The following is a 17,331-nucleotide window of genomic DNA, read 5'->3' as shown; positions in this document are numbered from 1 at the left end:
CTGCCCAGAACCAGAGTGCAACTTATTTAATGAACCACCTTGCTTCCCAAATTATTGCATTTTATCGGACTCTTTGACAGACTAACTGTGAATAAGATCCGCATCTGTTTAGTTTCGACCACCTCCATTTTAATTCAGTTTTATGGTGGAATAGAAATTATGCTGATTAATGTAATATACATTTGTAAAATTTTAAGTGTCAGTTTCACTCAGTTCATAATACTCTCACATATGAAGGTTACAGGTTCAAAGATCATCCAGATCTGCACTGACACTCTCGCCCCGTATGGAGAAATGGCTTCCTAATTACAAGTTTGTTTCAAATTGAAAACATATTTTGGCAACCAGGAGGATTTAAGCAAGAACGTTCCCATTTTAGGAACTGGATTGGATTCTGTCATTTATTTCAGAACCTTTTTAAATTGTGTGCAAATTAAAACATTTATAACTTCTCCATTACTTAACCCCAGCAACAGATATTAAAGTACAATTATTGAAATTAAAATGCAATTTTGTGAAGTGTTTCTCCAGTTAAAAAGGTTTTGATCCATTATATATTACAGAGACTTTTCAAATTAGATCTTTTAAAGTTTCTCTGGTCACCAAACCCAAAAAAATCTATATTGTTTATTTATTCAGCCCAGTACCTCAGTAGGAAATCACAGATCATGGTTTTGTTGAGACCTCTTCTTCTCGGGTTCATCTCTCCTGTGTTTCAGAATTCAAGATTTTTATTATCAAGTGCCTTTCCAAAGTTTGTGAAAAACTTCAAGTCTCAAAGTGAAATGGCAACGTACTTGAAAAAACTAATTTGCCTACTTTCGAGTTAAAATATCTCCAATTTTCTAAAGCTTTGAGAATAATGCTTGAAGGAACATACATCAAGCAGGGATGTTTTGATCTTTGTTAAATGAGACCTCTGTCATTAAACAAAGGGGCATTGTGTCCTTCCTTTAATATCTTTGCCATGTTTAGAATTGGGTTTGGCGAGAAAAACAAGAACCCCTCTTTGAAGTCTATAAAAAATAATCATTCTTTCCAGAGTATAATACATGACCCAAAGTTGTTCGGGATCAGGAGGCAAACCTGCCTCTTGTAGTTTAACTGTTTTGAGTTATTGTGTTCCCTTTCCTCATTTCAAGGCAAATCACACAGCATAGTCTGCAGGCCCAAACCTTTAAACTGTCCGACAGAAATACCCTGTCGATCACATTGGCATACGTCTTTTAGATCATGTCCTTGGGGCCCCAAACATTGGTAACTGCTGAATATGTTCCAGTGATTGATTCTTCAATTCTCCACAGACACTGGGAAAACCTGCTTTGACACAAGTTCTCCTTCCATTAGCTCCCCACATCAACCCCTAAATTATCCATTTCGATGGTATAATCATTTTGAGATCAACTAATCCCTAATAAGGAGAGCTCATTAGTTCTGAAGCACACTGAAGTGAGGATTGACAGCTTTTCTCCGCTCCTAAGCACTGACTGTGGTTGCTAAGCAACACAGACTCCCAGAGACCAGAGTACCACTCTATTGCAGCATCCTATGGTGATTATAGCCTACCCAGTCTGATTGCTATAAATCACATTGGTAGTAGAACCTCTCACATTTAAAATGTATCTTCAAGGGGAACATTACATATTGCAGTGGGATTGTTTAAAAAAGTTTCTCAAATTTAGCTTTCTTCTCTGATCTGGAAAACTGTGGTCACGTGGCTGGAGAAAGAGTTACTGCCAACTTGCTTAAGTTAAAGAACAATGAATAAATGATCAAGTGGCTTCTATATTGGATAACATCTGATTAAATCTGTAGCTAAGTCTAATCTAAGGATAGAGAGTAGGCCATTTAGAGAGTAGGCCAAGAGGAGAAATTCCTTCCCCTGAGAGTAGTTAGCCTGTGTAATTCTTTACTACAGAAAGTGGTTGAGGCCAAAGCATTGTACGATTTTAAGAAGAAGTTAGCACTAAAGGGATCAAAAGTTATTAGGAAGAGCAAGAACAAGCCATTGAGTTGCAGTTCTGAGGAAGGGTCACTCGACCAGAAACGTTAACTCCGATTTCTCTCCACAGATGCTGCCAGACCTGCTGAGCTTTTCCAGTTTCTATTTTTGACTCTGATTTACAGCATTCGGAGTTCTTTCGGTTTTTAGTGAGTTGCACGTTCAGGTAAGATCATAATAAATGAGGGAACGGGCATGAAGGGCCAAATGACCTATGTTTTCTATGTAAATGTAATTTTGGACAGGGTCAGTTTAGTAATAAATCACATGCTTTTATGATTTTGATTGGTATTAGTCCATTGTGGATTGTTATACAATTTTAATACACATTGTACAATAGTTCAAATGAACCGAGCAGGAGAAATGGTCCTTTCAATGTTACTCAAAAACATTCACACTAGTTTGGACAGTTTATTATATCATTCACGCTCGAATAACATTTCTACCATCTTAAATTACAAAAAAAATGGCCCCGAAGGACTTCCCCGCCCCATCGCTGCTGACTGAATGTTGGAACTATAAAACCTGATCGACATCACTCTACACAGCGTCTGCCTTTTAAAATAAAAAAAATTATGGTGAACGCGTTTATTCCAATTACTGTGCGGGTGAGGGCGTTCTCGCCCCCTCCCTCTCACGTCTGTACAAATTTATTAAGCAAAGTCTGAGCAGCTGGAAGTCAGGGAGCGCGTTATTTATAAGCCAAAAGGACGAGTAATTTCCGCCAACCTTTTTAAAATATATATATATATACACACACGCCAGCGGAGAGGAAACGCATTCCTTTGGGGAGTCCGGCTGTTACAATGTCAACATCGAAACCTCGAGCGACGGTGCGTGGATTTTTATTTTTGATTCCAAAACATCAAGGGACTGCAATGTCCATTCTGTCCGCCCAGAAAGTCGATTCGAAGCGACTGCAAAATTAAAGCATTGCCATAACCTGAGAGTGAGGGTCTGAAGTTGTACCTAACTGTGCAGTCACAGTCTGATTAGTTTTTTTTAAAAAAAAACATATTGGAATGTTACCGAAATGGATTGCAGGGTTTTTTTTTCTAGTTTCTGTTAAATTGAGTTTGTACAGAAGTCCTGTTGAGACACAAGATTCATAAATCGGGGTTGTTCATGAAATTTTTTTTCTCTCTCTCTCTGTTTTCCCCACCACACAAGTGTGTCAGTGAGAACACCTAACCTCATAGGAGCAGGTTAAAAAAAATGGGAAAGTAACATAAGGACGTTTCTAAGTCTCTTTCACAAACAAAGGTCTTTTCTTTCTCTGCACCCCCCGGGTCTGGTCTGACTTATCTTTGTGTGTGTGGGAGGGAGAGTTTACTGCCGATTTAGCGATAAGGAATGCGCCACAAGAGGTGACCAGCCGCCCCATTCAGTCGGCGGCGCCTTGGAAAAGCTCTGACCACTGGTTTCCTGTGCGGACGAGCTAACGCGCACAGCTGCAGCGTACGTCTCGCCTCTCGCCTCCCTGCAGTACCAGGAACCCGCAGCCGCCACCATGAAATCTTAAAAGGGCAATCGCTCTCTAGAGCGGAGATGCGTTTATTTGAACCAACGCTGAATTTAAGTACAAAAAAAAAACCCCTCGCCTCAATGAGTTACAATGCGTTTGCCAAGAGGCGTTTGAGTGTGGGTTTTAACAATATCGCTCCGGGTGGGACCCACCAACAAAACACCCAAAGAACTATCAGGGCAAACGCAGAGATTGCTGGAAAAACTCAGCAGGTCCGACACTGCTTTCTCTGCACAGATGCTGCCGGACCTTCTGAGTTTTTTTTTCTAGCGATTTCTGGTTTTGTCCCGCCCGCACTTTTCCAGGTAATGCCTCTGAAGCCTCTGATAAAGAGACATCCAGACTGGAAACGGTAGCTTGCTCTCCCCCTCTGTGATCTCCAGCATTTGCTGTTTTCTGTCAGGTCCTCCCTCCCCGTGACTATAAGCCCCCAAACAGACTTAACGATTACAGCTAAATCAATCTTGGGCCAAATAGCGAATTCTCTTTTTATTAAATTGCCTGTTTAAAGAGATAGGGCAAATTTCAGTTGGAAATTTGGTCTCTGACACCCATTAACTTTCAAAAAGTAACCTCTTTTCCATCTGACTGGATTGAACACAGGATGACAATTGGCTGCTGTATTCAGAAATTATTTGAAGTAAGTGTGGATTGCAGATGCTGGAGAGTCAGAGTCTAAAAGTGTGGCGTTGGAAAAGCACTGCATCCAAGGAGTAGATGTCTCAGGTATAAGCCCTTCATCAGGAATGTGGTTCAGAGATTATTTGTTAAATTTGTGAGGACGTTATTACTTTGACATGTCAACATATTCAAACCTGCATACCAAAAAGGAAATTTGAAAAATTCTACAATCTGGTAAGGTTAAGATGTGGAGGACCCTTTGTTGGACTGGGGTGGACAAAGTTAAAAATCACCAGGTTATAGTCCAACAGGTTTATTTGGAGGCACCAGCTTTTGAAGCACTTCAGACTATAAGCTGGTGTGGTGTCATTTTTTAACCTGGTAAGGTGAGATCATGAAAAGAAAGAGAGGAAGAGTAAGTCATTCTGTCTCTCTGCCCAGCTAACCCAATCAAAGATAATGGTAATCTCAACTCAATTGACCAATTTTAGAACACTATCCTTTCATACACTCGTCTATCAAAACTCTATTGCACTCAGTCATCGATGCTCCCACCTTTCAAGATCTTTTCGGAGGTGATAATTCCAGACTGTAGATGTTCCCTGTGGCCTGAACACAATCATCACTCAAATGAAATGTTTACCGTCTTTGAGAGAAAATGTAGCCCTCTTCCAGGCATTGCTTTGTCTCCTCGTTAACATTTAATTGCCCATCTGTGGCATGTTATCCCACTCACAATGAACATCAAGATGCAGGTTTTGGTTCATAGAAGATGCAGCTGATTTTTGGAGATTCATTTCTACTTACATTTCCAGCAATTATTGTTGGGAAATATGCCTGAACCATAACAAGTTGAACAAATGCATGAAAGCCTTTTCAGTTATCACTCACTGGAAAACATCCCCCGGCAGCAACATTCACTATTAAGGTTTTGATTTGAACATTGATCATAATGATACTTGGTTTCAGTTGACTGACTAGCCAGATTATAGTGAGCAGAAAGCTGAATTTTATTTAAATCTGATTGAAGAGGTGGGGTCCTCTTAACTGAAAACTAGCTAAACGTTCAAATTGATGGCTTATTGACACAAAATTAAAAGTGTATTTTTCAAACTGGATGCAAATATTAAGTCAATAACTGCACAGAAAACAATATGATCTACATCTTCTGTTTCTGGAAATTGACTCTTTACACTTAAGTATTTTTGATGCAACCGCCATAAAATAAATGCAAATTGTGCAAAAAGGCCAATTCATAAAGACATTACAGAGATAAACACCTTATTTTTGGGATATAAACTTAGAAAATTAGTCTATTCACCTTTTCAAACTCCACAAAACTATCCAGTATACTTTAATTAGAGCTTTATATAGCACAACCTACAGTTATTGGGCATCCTTTCCTGCATTTGTTTTACTCTAAGGCAATGCTGTATTCTCATTACTATTGCTTATTACTGTCATAAACCAGAGACTTATCATTTGGTGGGGCCCAGTATGGACCAAGTGGCAATTTGGTTTGAATTTTCTCCTATGTCCATAGATAACATGTGGGGATGGGGAATATGAAAAGTCACACATTAAAAGTTCAATTATTAATTTTGTCTTCTTTAAAAACCTCATTGAACTGGCTGGTGGGGCCCATCAAGAACTGCAAGTATAAGAAAAACAGAGGATAATACATAATACTGTCACCTCCAATATCTGTCCCTCACAAATGTAAATGCAGCTTACAAATATAATCCAATCCCAGCTTTATTTAAAAAAAATACATTTGAAATTTTACATTGATTTGTTTTAAAACTAGAATGGTTCTCCAATTAGACTCATCAACACCTTTTTAAGGTTTTCAGGTTCATAAATGCAGTAACTCAATGATGGGAAAGAAAAACAATAGATTTTCTTTTTAACCTAATTGCTTACTCATTTCCAGAGTCTGCTTTGCTTGTAACTCACTTGAACTTCCTGGCAATATCTTGCCTTGGCTAGCTGGGAAATTTTGGCCACTTCACCAAATAAAATGCAGTAAACTATTGACCCTCCACAATTCAATATTTTGGCAACCACATTTCTGATGCACCAAATACATTCATTGGCATACCTTTAAAGGCCTGATGAACATTTGTACTAAAGCAGTGCCTTGTATTTGAATGAAATGAAAACTATAAATGTATTATCTGGCCCATCATTAAGATGCGCCCAATGGATTGTAATGGTCATCACTTTTTACCTATGGGATTTGGCCAGTAAAATGGTTATTTCCCAAAATTTGGCATTGAAGTCGATATGCAACATATTCAAATAATCTTTAAACCCTAACAAAATGAAGCAGATTTTTGAAAATACACAACTTGAGTAAAATAAAATGCCTTTGGATGCAATTACTTTTTACTCCATTTGTTCCCATCTCCAAAATGTTTCTTTATTCATTCATGGGATGTAGATGCAACTAGTTAAGCAAACATTTATTGTCCACTTTTAATTGCCTTGGAGAATGTGGCAGGGTGAGCATGTTTCTTTCTTGAACCCCTAAAGTCCTTAGGACGTAGAGACACCCACAATGGTGTTACTGAGTTTCAGGATTTTGTCCCATTGACAGTGAAGTAACAGCAATAAAGTTCCAAGTTAGGATGGTGTGTGGCTTGGAGGGGAACATGCATATGTGGTTTTCCCTTGTCCTCCTAGACGATAGAGTTTGTGGGTTTAGAAGGTGTTGTCTCTGTAGCCTTGATGAATTTCTGCAATGTATCTTGTAGAAGTACACATTGCTGGAACTGTTCATTGATGGTAAACGAAGTGAATGTGAAGGTGGTGCCAAGCAAGTGAGGTGCTTTGTTGTGGATGTCAAGCGTCTACAATGTTGTTGAAGTTGCACTCATCCAGGCAAGAAGAGAGTATTCCAATACACTCCTAAATTTTAGATGGTGGATAGACTTTGGGGAGACAGAAGGTGAGTTATTCACTGAAGAACTCCTAGCCACAAATTTGTTTTTGGAGCAATAGTATTTATATGGCTGGTCCAGTTCATTTTTTTTTTGTCAGTTGTAACCCCCAGAATATAATGAGGAATTCAATGACAAATAATGTCACTGACTGTCAGGGGGTGGAGGTTTGAGTGTAACATATTGGAGACGGACATTACTTGTGTGGCACAAATGTAACTTGCCACTTATCAATCCAAGACTGGATATTATCCAGGTCTCTCTGCAAGTGAATATAGATTGTATCAGTATCTGAGGACCAGGAATTGTGATGAACATTGTGCAATCATTGGCAAACATCCCCACTTCTGATCATATGATAGAGGGAAGGTTATTCATGAAGCTGTAGATGGTTGGGCCAAGGAGATAAATTGAGGAACTCCTGTGCTGCTGTCCTTGGACTGAGATGATTGCTCTCCAACAGTCACAGTCATTTTCCTTTGTGCAAGGTATGACTCCACACCATAGAGAATTTTCTCCCAATCCCCATTGACTCTAGTTTTGTTCGGGCGCTTTGACATCATGCTCAAATACTGCTTTGATGTCAAAGATTAGATTAGTTACAGTGTGGAAACAGGCCCTTCGGCCCAACAAGTCCACACTAACCCACTGAAGCGCAACCCACACAGACTCATTCCCCTACATTTATCCCTTCACGTAACACTATGGGCAATTTAGCATGCCCAATTCACCTGACCTGCACATATTTGGACTGTGGGAGGAAACCAGAGCACCCGGAGGAAACCCATGCAGACATGGGGAGAATGTGCAAACTCCACACAGTCAGTCGCCTGAGGTGGGAATTGAACCCGGGTCTCTGGCGCTGTGAGGCAGCAGTGCTAACCACTGTGCCACCGTGCTGCCCATAAAAAGATAGTCACTCTCATTTCACCTCGCCTCTAGAGATCAGGTTTTTGACCATGTAACAAGGTTTAGGGCCCTGTCAAAACTACTGAGCATCAGTTAGCAGTTTATTCCTTTGCAAGATGGACCCTTCCATCTGTTGCAATAAAAAAATCTGCATACTTGTAAACTTTTGACATTCATTGTCTTCTCAGATACGTAATATACTATCACAATGCTTCAATCCATTGTCAAAGAGACTTAGTAAGTCACCATTAAAATGGTTGACATAAACAGGACCTGACAATTGTCCATAATTAAAAGCTATGAAACCCGTATCCTCTTATGCCTTAGTATATTCAAAAGATCTGCAGCGTAAGATAAAGATTTATCACAACAGACTGACTTACAGCATGTTAGATGGTTTTATGGCACAGTAAAAATATATCTGGATGAAAAACAATGAAACTATCTATTGCTTATTAAATTCTCTCTTACATCAAGAGTTCAGGTATTCCAGATGGGAGAAGGAAAATTATAGTCAATGGAAAAAACATGAGTTGGTCACATAGCCTTTTTCCCCACCCATGCAGTCTTACCTTCTCATGTTCTACAATGTTAATTTACAACAGCATTTTTGGTATTTGTTGTGTTGGGTAAGGATATCCAGGGGTATAGAGCTATGGTGAGTAATGGAGTTAAATTAGAGACCAGCTATGATCCAACTGGATAGGGGAGCAGTATTAAAGAACTGAGTTGACCATTCCTGTTCCTATATCATAGCTGTGTTTCACAGTCAGAAAAGTAATTTTACTGGAACAATTGCTACTAGAAATTGCAATTCACAATGTTCACAGTATTTGAATACTGCAACTACTGGATTTAAAAAAAAAAGTCAAACATTCAAACTTGTTACCAGAACTTGCTTGCTAGCTCCAGTCACCCTGTGGTCACAGTGTTAGACAAATGAGTACCTTTATTTATAGTTACAGTTCTAGTCACAGAAAGACCTGCTGGCACCACTGATAGAAAAAAAAGTGATAGTTGGACAGGCACTAAAAGAGGAAAAAGAGGAACAAGGAAAAGGGAATACTGCAGAGAACAGAGAACAAAAGGACAAGAGAAAGAAGGGTCTTGAGACAGAAGCTGCAATATTTTGAGCATGGGAGTTCGGACGTCATAGTGAGGTTGTACAGGATGTTGGTGAGGCCTCTTCTGAAGTTTGTGTCTAGTTTTGATTGTCCTGTGTTTGGAAAGATATTATTAAGATGGAGAGGGTTCAGAAGAGTTTTACCAGGATGTTGGATGGAATGGAGAATTTGAGTTGTGAGGGTGGGCCAAGACTTTTTTCACTGGAACATCAGAAGTTGAGGTTTATGAAATCATGAGGGGTATAGATAAGTGAGTGGCAGGTATTTCCCTGGGGTGGTGGATTTCAGGACCACAGGGCATTTTTTTAAGGTGAGAGGAGAAATATTTATAAAAGACATGAGGGGCAATTTTTTTTTACACAGGGAGTAGTTCAAGTGTGGATTGAACTTCCAGAGAAAGTGGTGAATATGTGTACACTTACAGCATTTAAAATGCATTTGGATAAGTACATGAAAAAGAAATGTTTGGAGGAATATGGACCAAGCGCAGGCAGGTGAAACTAGTTTACTTTAGAATTATGGTTGGCATGGACTGTTTGGACAAAAGGTCTGTTTCTGTGCTGTATTGCTGTATGACTCTATGAGTACAAAGTTCAATGCTCATGGGTGGCATGGTGGCTCAGTGGTTAGCACTGCTGCCTCACAGCACCAGGGTCCCAAGTTCAATTCCAACCTCAGGTCTGTGTGGAGTTTGCACATTTTTCCCGTGTCTGTGTGGGTTTCCTCCGGGTGCTCCAATTTCCTCCCATAGTCCAAAGATGTGCAGGCCAGTTGAATTGGCCATGCTTAAATTGCCCATAGTGTTAGATGCATTAGTCAAAGGGAAATGGGTCTGGGTGGGTTACTCTTCGGAGGGTCAGTATGGACTGGTTGGGCCGAAGGGCCTGTTTCCACACTGTAGGGGATCTAATCTAATCTAATCATACAGACTGCCAGGAAAAAAAATGGACATTTCAATGAAATATGGTCTTTGCATTAATGATCTTTCGATATAAAACTGGTCTGTAGAATATTAAGTTGCATATTCAACATTAGATACCAAGTGTAGTAGAGCTATGTTAGCCGATGATGCCTGATAACAGTGTAATCTAGACTGTGTTAAGATGAGCAAAACCAAAAATAAAACATTCGTACTATCTCCATCATGTGCAAAAATACTTCTAGAAATGCCAACTCAATTTTTAAAATGTTATATTCTTGCCATTCTAATGGATATCATGGAACACATAAAAAGATATTTAACAGGCTTTTCATTAACAATAAGAGCAGACCAAGTTTTTGTTTTGCATTTTCCTGTGATGTGTATTTTCCCACCAAAGAAAATCAGACAGTGCATCAACATTGGAACTTTCAGATAGGTATCAAATGTCCTTGAGTGCATTTCGAACATTATAGAAGTAATAACATTGGAAATATCAAAGTCCAAAAAATCAAGTGGACTGAGCCATGACTAACCATCGGCCCCCAACTAGTAGACAGTAAACAATCAATAACTCACAGTTGGGTTTCTTATGTACTTGCCATGAAATACTCAATGATCTTGTAAGAACAATAGTGCAAGCTTTTGAGTATAAATTGCATGCATTTACATATTTCTGCAATGAGAGAGTATCTTCATTTCCACAAGGACGATCTAACACCATATCTACACACTATTGTTCCACACCGCCCAACAGTTAAAGAAAGAACATCCTTAGTCATTCACTTTTCCAGTTTGCCAAATGGAAATATATTCCAATGTCACTTCCATTTCAGAAACATATTCTGATGAGTGGGCAGGTGTTCCCAGCTTTTCCAGGCTCGTAATTTGGAAACTGTCTCTCAATACAACTTTTTCTTACTAAAATATTCCAACCAGACATTGGCCTCTGAAGTTTTAATTCTTCATAACAAACCAATGTCTTGGCTGGGCAATGTGTTCACCTCTCACTCTCTCAGCAGAAGTATTATTTATCCAAAAGTCTAAACAATGAGCAGTACACTTGCTTTAATAGAAGCCATTTGAAGAGGCCATTGTTATATCATTACACAGATAAATGCCAATCAAAACTCAATGAGTAGTAATGTATTGGAGCGTGTTGGCCCCCAAAATATTGAACAGCTTTAACTTCACAGAGACAGACTTTCAGAAACAGGCAACTAATTAAAATAAAGGAAAGGTATTGTCTTAAATATCCCTTGAACAATTAGTGTGTCAAGTATGTGTACAAGGTGTGAGCAGGTCCCTGAGGGAGAAAACTGACCATTTTAGTTAGGTTCTATCAACAGGGAATTAATATTCTGATAATTTAAAAGAAGCGTTTTCCCCGTGGGAACTATGTTTTATTTGAAATAGTTCCAGTCTTGTGATTTTAATTCATCTAAATTCAATCAGTTTTCAGTCTGAACTTATACAGGAAGATAAAACAAATAAGTTTTATGAATCTGCTGAATTTTTGCCTCCCGTCACCCCCAATCTCTGAAGAGGCCACAGGAATGATAGACAAATTGATAAACGACCTCGACATCTCCCACCCCCGAAACCAGGAAAAGTGATAACCGGTATGATTGACGGACGGCAAAGATTTACTCGGCAGTCACAATAGAAGGGCAGGAAGAAATTAGCTGTTCAGCCATTGACTGCAGGATTCCCATGTGTTTTTTTTTTGGGAGGGGGTTGTGGAAGCAGTTTAAAGTTAGTCTTTGAAGACGTGCGCTAACATTGCTGAAACATTTGTCTAGATAAAGACAGCGCTATGATTTAATGGGAGTTACAAATACTCATTACCCATGGTCAGGTCCATTCTAAGTGGACTGGAATTGCCACAGGGTGTGGAGACAGTCACACTGTTTACTTTGTGTTTAACATTCTGAACCTGTCCTACTGCTCGTATGAGCACTTCAGTTGAGATCAGACCTGCTTTAAGTTCTACTTCCTATATTTCCACAAGATAACGAAGAAACTTAAAAATCAGTTGCTGGGGTTGGGGGGAGGGGGCGGAGGTGGGAAGTTAAAATATCAAATCTTACCACTGGAGACGAAATTCGACACCCAGGACAGTCACAGATTGGAGGATGGACTTGCAAGACTCCTTTTGACATAAGCGTTTTCAGACTTTTTCCTGTATTAAAAAGAAAGACAATTATGAAAACAAAATCAAAAAATCACCTTCAGATCGCGCTGTTGCGCAGCGTAAACTTTGTGTGTGTTTATATGAGAAGGTATGACATATTTCTCTGTTCACCTCCCTCAAATTAATGATGCCTCTGAAATAGATGTTTAATTAATTACCGGCAATCCCCCAAAACCGCAGCCATACGATAGGACACCTTAAAAATACCGGGAAATGCACTTCCCTTCCACTTCTTTAAGCTTTACTCCGCCACACGAGCAGATAATTGCGAGTTTATATTAAAACGCCCGTAACTCTGAGCAAGTGCGGTAGCTTTCGTCTCTGTAACAATGGCGCTGGCAAATGAATGTTGTTTGGACAGAGCGCAGTCTCACACACACACACTCTCTCTCTTTTCTCAACACACACAGTTAAAGCACCAAAATAAGAACAGCCCCACAGCCAGACACTGAAGATTGCCAGAAGCAAATACTCCCGGAGCCAGGCACGGCCGGAGAGACTAGAGACCCCAGACTGCTGGCTGATCCAGCCAGACAGTGCAACAGACACTGAACACTGCCAGAAGCGGATACTCCCGGAGCCAGACACTGCGAGAGAGAGAGAAAGACCGACAGCAGCAGAGTCACAGACTGACAGAGGGACTCACAGTACCACAGACACTGTCAGAGACACAGACTGACAGAGGGACTCACAGTACCACAGACACTGTCAGAGACACAGACTGACAGAGGGACTCACAGTACCACAGACACTGTCAGAGATACAGACTGACAGAGGGACTCACAGTAACACAGACACTGTCAGAGACACAGACTGACAGAGGGACTCACAGTACCACAGACACTGTCAGAGATACAGACTGACAGAGGGACTCACAGTAACACAGACACTGTCAGAGACACAGACTGACAGAGGAACTCACAGTAACAGAGTCAGACACTGTCAGAGACAGACTGACAGAGGGACTAGCAGTACCACAGATACTGCCAGAGTCACACGCTGAGGGACTGTACTAGCAGAGTCAGGCAGTAATTCCATCTTTCCTGAGCTATTTGAGCTGCAGCACGTGGGTACCCCCTCCGACTGTCAGTCCCAGCAAGATCTCAACAGCCGCCAGCGTTTCTATGGGACCCCCAACAACAGCGAACACCTAGCCACATTCCCTACTGTTCTTACCGTCTGGCTGACTGAAAACAACCAGGACACACGACCCTCCCTTCTCTCACCAGCCTCCCCCCTCCCCACCTCAAACAGAAAACGCAAATACCAAACCCACATTTACTTTTTTTTCAGTAACGGGTCGATTGAGGCTGCTACGTTGGATCTTATGTGATAGGTATAAACTAACACCCTATCCAATCTGATTGCACTCTGTCCCCTGACTTACCACTTCCTGGCTCATTCAATCTTCAAATCATTCCTCACAGACACAGCACACCCCCCCAACCCCCCTCCGCCACTCCTCCTCCACCTCCTCCAGAGTCTCAATTGTTTTTTGCTGATCAATTGATGTTAATCGATTCCATAAGCAAAGCCAAAATCATCACATTTCACGCATGGCTTTACACCTTTTCCTATTTTTTTCATACAACTTGGGAATGATTCACAACTGAACAAAAATGCAGGAGGTACTAGGCACTCCTCCCCCTGTTACCTCCCCCCCAAAAAAAACCTCGACCTCCACACCTGCAATAGGTCTATATTCTCAAAAAAAATTGTGTTGAACCGCTGTTGGTTGGGTCTGGGGGAGAGAGACTGAGGGCAGTCAGCTCACTTCCTGGTTTGTGTTTTTCTCTCTCTCCTCTGCCCCCCCCCCAGCTTCTGCTTCAATTTCACAGGACATTTGCTAACGACTCCAGACAACACATTAAACCCTGACGTGAACATTTGCAGGAGAAAAAAGTCCTCTGTCTATATCGCAACAGCTCGAATTGCACTTACAGAGACACTTTTTGGCCACTTGTTTGTTGGGGTCGGGGCGGGGGTGGGGGAGTGGAGTTGAATTAGTTCAGCATCCCCTGACAATGCCGGGGAATAAAATAACTATCCACCTGTCCACACAACAGCTCCTACAACTTTTTACACGTTAAACTTTCCCAATCAAAGGACATCTGTCCCCGAAATAATCACATTTTAATCTTCCTCCATTGAGAAACACAATGATGTCTGTATCCCTGCTATTTTGCACTGCCTTTTTGTTTGTAGTTGTTGTTGGTACTCACCTTTATGTCTAATGCTCCTTTTCCAGTCCTTAGCTGTCTCCCTGCCGCTGACAAATTGAAATTCATTCGGTGTGAGCCATTCTCCTCTGTAGCGAATAGAGGGTCCCTTGCTTCCCTGGCACAGTTTGTGGATGTAGAGCAGGGCTCTGTTATCTCCGCACTCCACCTCGATGCAGGGCTGGCCGTTGTCGAAAACGGGCTGGAAATCGGGGATGGACGAGACGCGCTCCCGCAGCAGCTCCTCCGGGTGCCGCCGTTCCTGCAGCCCCAGGAAGGGGCGCCGCGCCGGGCTGAAGAGGTGCTCATAGGGCGGTGGGTGAGAGCTCAGCACCGGCATGCTCGCCGCGTTCAACGGGGCCAGAAACTCGGGCAGACCGTCCAGCAAGCCCCGAATGACCCCGTCCCTGTCGGCTCGCTCCTTCTTGATTGCTGGCATTTTCATGAGCAGCCCCTTATCTTTGGAGAGCACGCCTGATAACAATTTTTCCCTCTGTAGTTTCTCGTACTTCAAGCAGCCGTTAAAATGCAGGAGAAGCTTTGACCTGTGATATCCCCAGCCCTTAACGAGGTACGACTTGTCCGTTTTACTTGGGTCTAACACTCCGACCTCTCCCGCCTGTCTAATCTGTTTCTCCGTACCTGACATCTCCGAAAGGTATTCGCTGTAGTGTACATTATGTTGGTAAATGCTTATTGATCCGATATCGACCCACCTTCTCGCCGGAGCAGTTTCCACTGATACCCTTTTGCTTATTTCCGGACGAGCACGAAACGGGCAGCGGTTTTGTTTTTAATTCGATTGAACCACACACTGGTCGAGATAAAGTTTTCCCCCCCTTCTCTTCCCCTCTTTTCCTTTTCTGTCTGTCTGTCTCTCTCTTTCAATGAACCTGAACAAGGTCTGAGGGCCACAGCAACTCTCTGTATGAACGATTACACTTGTACATCTTTGACTCCACTCTGATAAAACACACTTTCTGAAAAGTTAGGCTCTCTTCAGCAAATGTAAAAGTTTTTTTGTTTTTTTTTAAAAGAACTCCCCCTTTAGATTTCCAAACAGACCTGTGTCCTTTTCTTTTTTTCCGAAAGAAAAGGAAGTTATTACCACTGGACTGCTTCATACATTTTATTTGAAACCTACATTTTTTTTCTGAAGTCACGCTTTAGTTCAGACACAGACGAAACATGATTTGCCCTCTGCTGGTGCAAACTTGGCCCATTTAAACATCACAGTCTGTCAGTGCAAGAACAGGGGGGTTCGCAACGGACGACATGGCGACGATTTTCACTCCAATTAATTATGGAATATTTTCTCCGGTGCTGCTCAGGATCCGAGCGTCTCTGCTTTCCGACAGGATGCTTTCAATCAGATTCACTCATATTTTTTTTTGAATTTCCAGAAATATTGCCTCCAATTTTAAGGTGATGATTTGAACTCCAAAAGCAATGGATGTTTAGCATTGCTTAAATCAGTCACTACACCATCCAAAATATGATTACTAATATCTGCAAATACTTGAACAGATAATAAAACATGTTTGTTTTTTTGTGACTATTTGCGCAGGGAGGTCATTATGCTGCTGCTGTCATGTGTCCCTCGCCCCTCTTTTCCAACCCCTCCCCCCACCACCCACACACACACTTCCAGGTATCTCTTTCATTGAATGTATCCAATTTTCCTTTTAAATGTTACTGCTGGCTCTTCCACTGCCCTCTCAGAAAATGCACCTCAGAGTCCAACTGGCTGCACTGAAAAAAATTCACATTGCCTCCAGTCCTCTGACCACACATCTTGAAACTGTGTCCTCTGTTTACTGTATCTCACCTCTGCCTTCACCACAGCAGCATCATTAAACAGGAGTCACTCAGAATCGAGTGACTGCATGGCAATTATTTCTGGCCTCTCCCTCTTGGGATGATCCATAGTTACAGAGAGCATCACCTCTCAGTCTATCCCTGATGTACCGTGGTGGCAGTCAGGCTGAAGTAATATTCAGCTGAAGTCCAAGGGTAAGTGACATGTCAAGCTATTCTGAAGCCAGCAGGCATCAAGGCTACCCTCATTGTAAGTTAGTTCCATTTCAATTAGTTTCCAAACCAATTTCAACACAATTCAAAACTGAGCATCACAATTGTGGTGTAAATGCAATAAGCTCCCTCTCATCAGCCCACCTCACCCCAGGGGAATAGTTAGTTTATTCACTGAATACTTGAATGCTATAGACAAGAGAGATCCTGAATTCAATTCCCAGTCTGGGAATGCACAAGCTGCTATTAGTCTGCTTTTGGGTAACCACTCCCTTTGCCCTCCACAGAAACTGCATGTGTGTCGAATTCATTTTGAAGTTCGACTGTGATGCATCCTGTAGTTTAATAGCTGACTTGAATTCACTGTCTGGACACCAGTAATTAATGATATGTGGGGAAGATATTAGAAGTTGCTGGATATATATGGAACCAATAAGGAGTTAATGCTTTAGATGAATATAGAAAACCAGAATATTCAGTAACAGGTTACTGAAAGAGGGGTGGTGGGTGTCAATTGGCTGGATGGCTGGTTTGCAATATAACATGACACCAGCTGCTGGTGTGGGTTCAATTCCCACACCAGCTAAGGATACCAGGAAGGACTTTATTTCTCACTCTTTCTTCCCACCTCAGGTTAACTGACCAGCCGTTTTCCCTATTATCCTCTTGAACTGTGACAACATTAGCTATTGAACAAAGGATTTATGACATTGTGAAGGACATCTATACATATTTCTTAAATGCTGCAATTTTCAGATTCCTTCTGTGTAGTATCCATCTATATTCAATCTCTCAGTCTGAGTGTTTGGATCTGTAATTTTCTCACTTCTTTATACCTCACTCCC

At 41.3% G+C, this 17,331-nt stretch overlaps 1 protein-coding gene across 8 annotated transcripts in view; it reads right to left on the bottom strand.

Annotated features, from left to right (window-relative positions):
* Positions 1 to 15,492, bottom strand: part of samd11 (sterile alpha motif domain containing 11) — a 321,465-nt gene extending 305,973 nt beyond the window's left edge. For 2 of the 8 annotated variants that reach the window (XM_043676142.2, XM_043676144.2), the window contains exons 1-2: positions 14,459 to 15,491; positions 12,133 to 12,224 (exon numbers count right to left, since the gene is read on the bottom strand). In XM_043676142.2, the coding sequence (XP_043532077.1) occupies positions 12,133 to 12,224; positions 14,459 to 15,104 (738 nt within the window). In that variant the 5' untranslated portion in view covers positions 15,105 to 15,491. Of the gene's footprint in view, positions 1 to 12,132; positions 12,225 to 12,394; positions 12,672 to 13,158; positions 13,183 to 13,412; positions 13,436 to 13,512; positions 13,534 to 14,458 lie in introns of those variants that run through there. The other 6 variants (XM_043676145.2, XM_043676143.2, XM_043676149.2 and 3 more) reach the window with 6 other exon arrangements.
* Positions 15,493 to 17,331: the final 1,839 nt, after the last annotated feature.

This window comes from Chiloscyllium plagiosum, unplaced genomic scaffold (assembly GCF_037043375.1).
Source record: "Chiloscyllium plagiosum isolate Xiang-an unplaced genomic scaffold, Cpla_swu_hap1 HiC_scaffold_37, whole genome shotgun sequence".
Classification (NCBI taxonomy): Eukaryota; Metazoa; Chordata; class Chondrichthyes; order Orectolobiformes; family Hemiscylliidae; genus Chiloscyllium; species Chiloscyllium plagiosum.
Note: the sequence above shows the minus strand (reverse complement) of the source record. Positions and strands in the feature narration are given on the sequence as shown.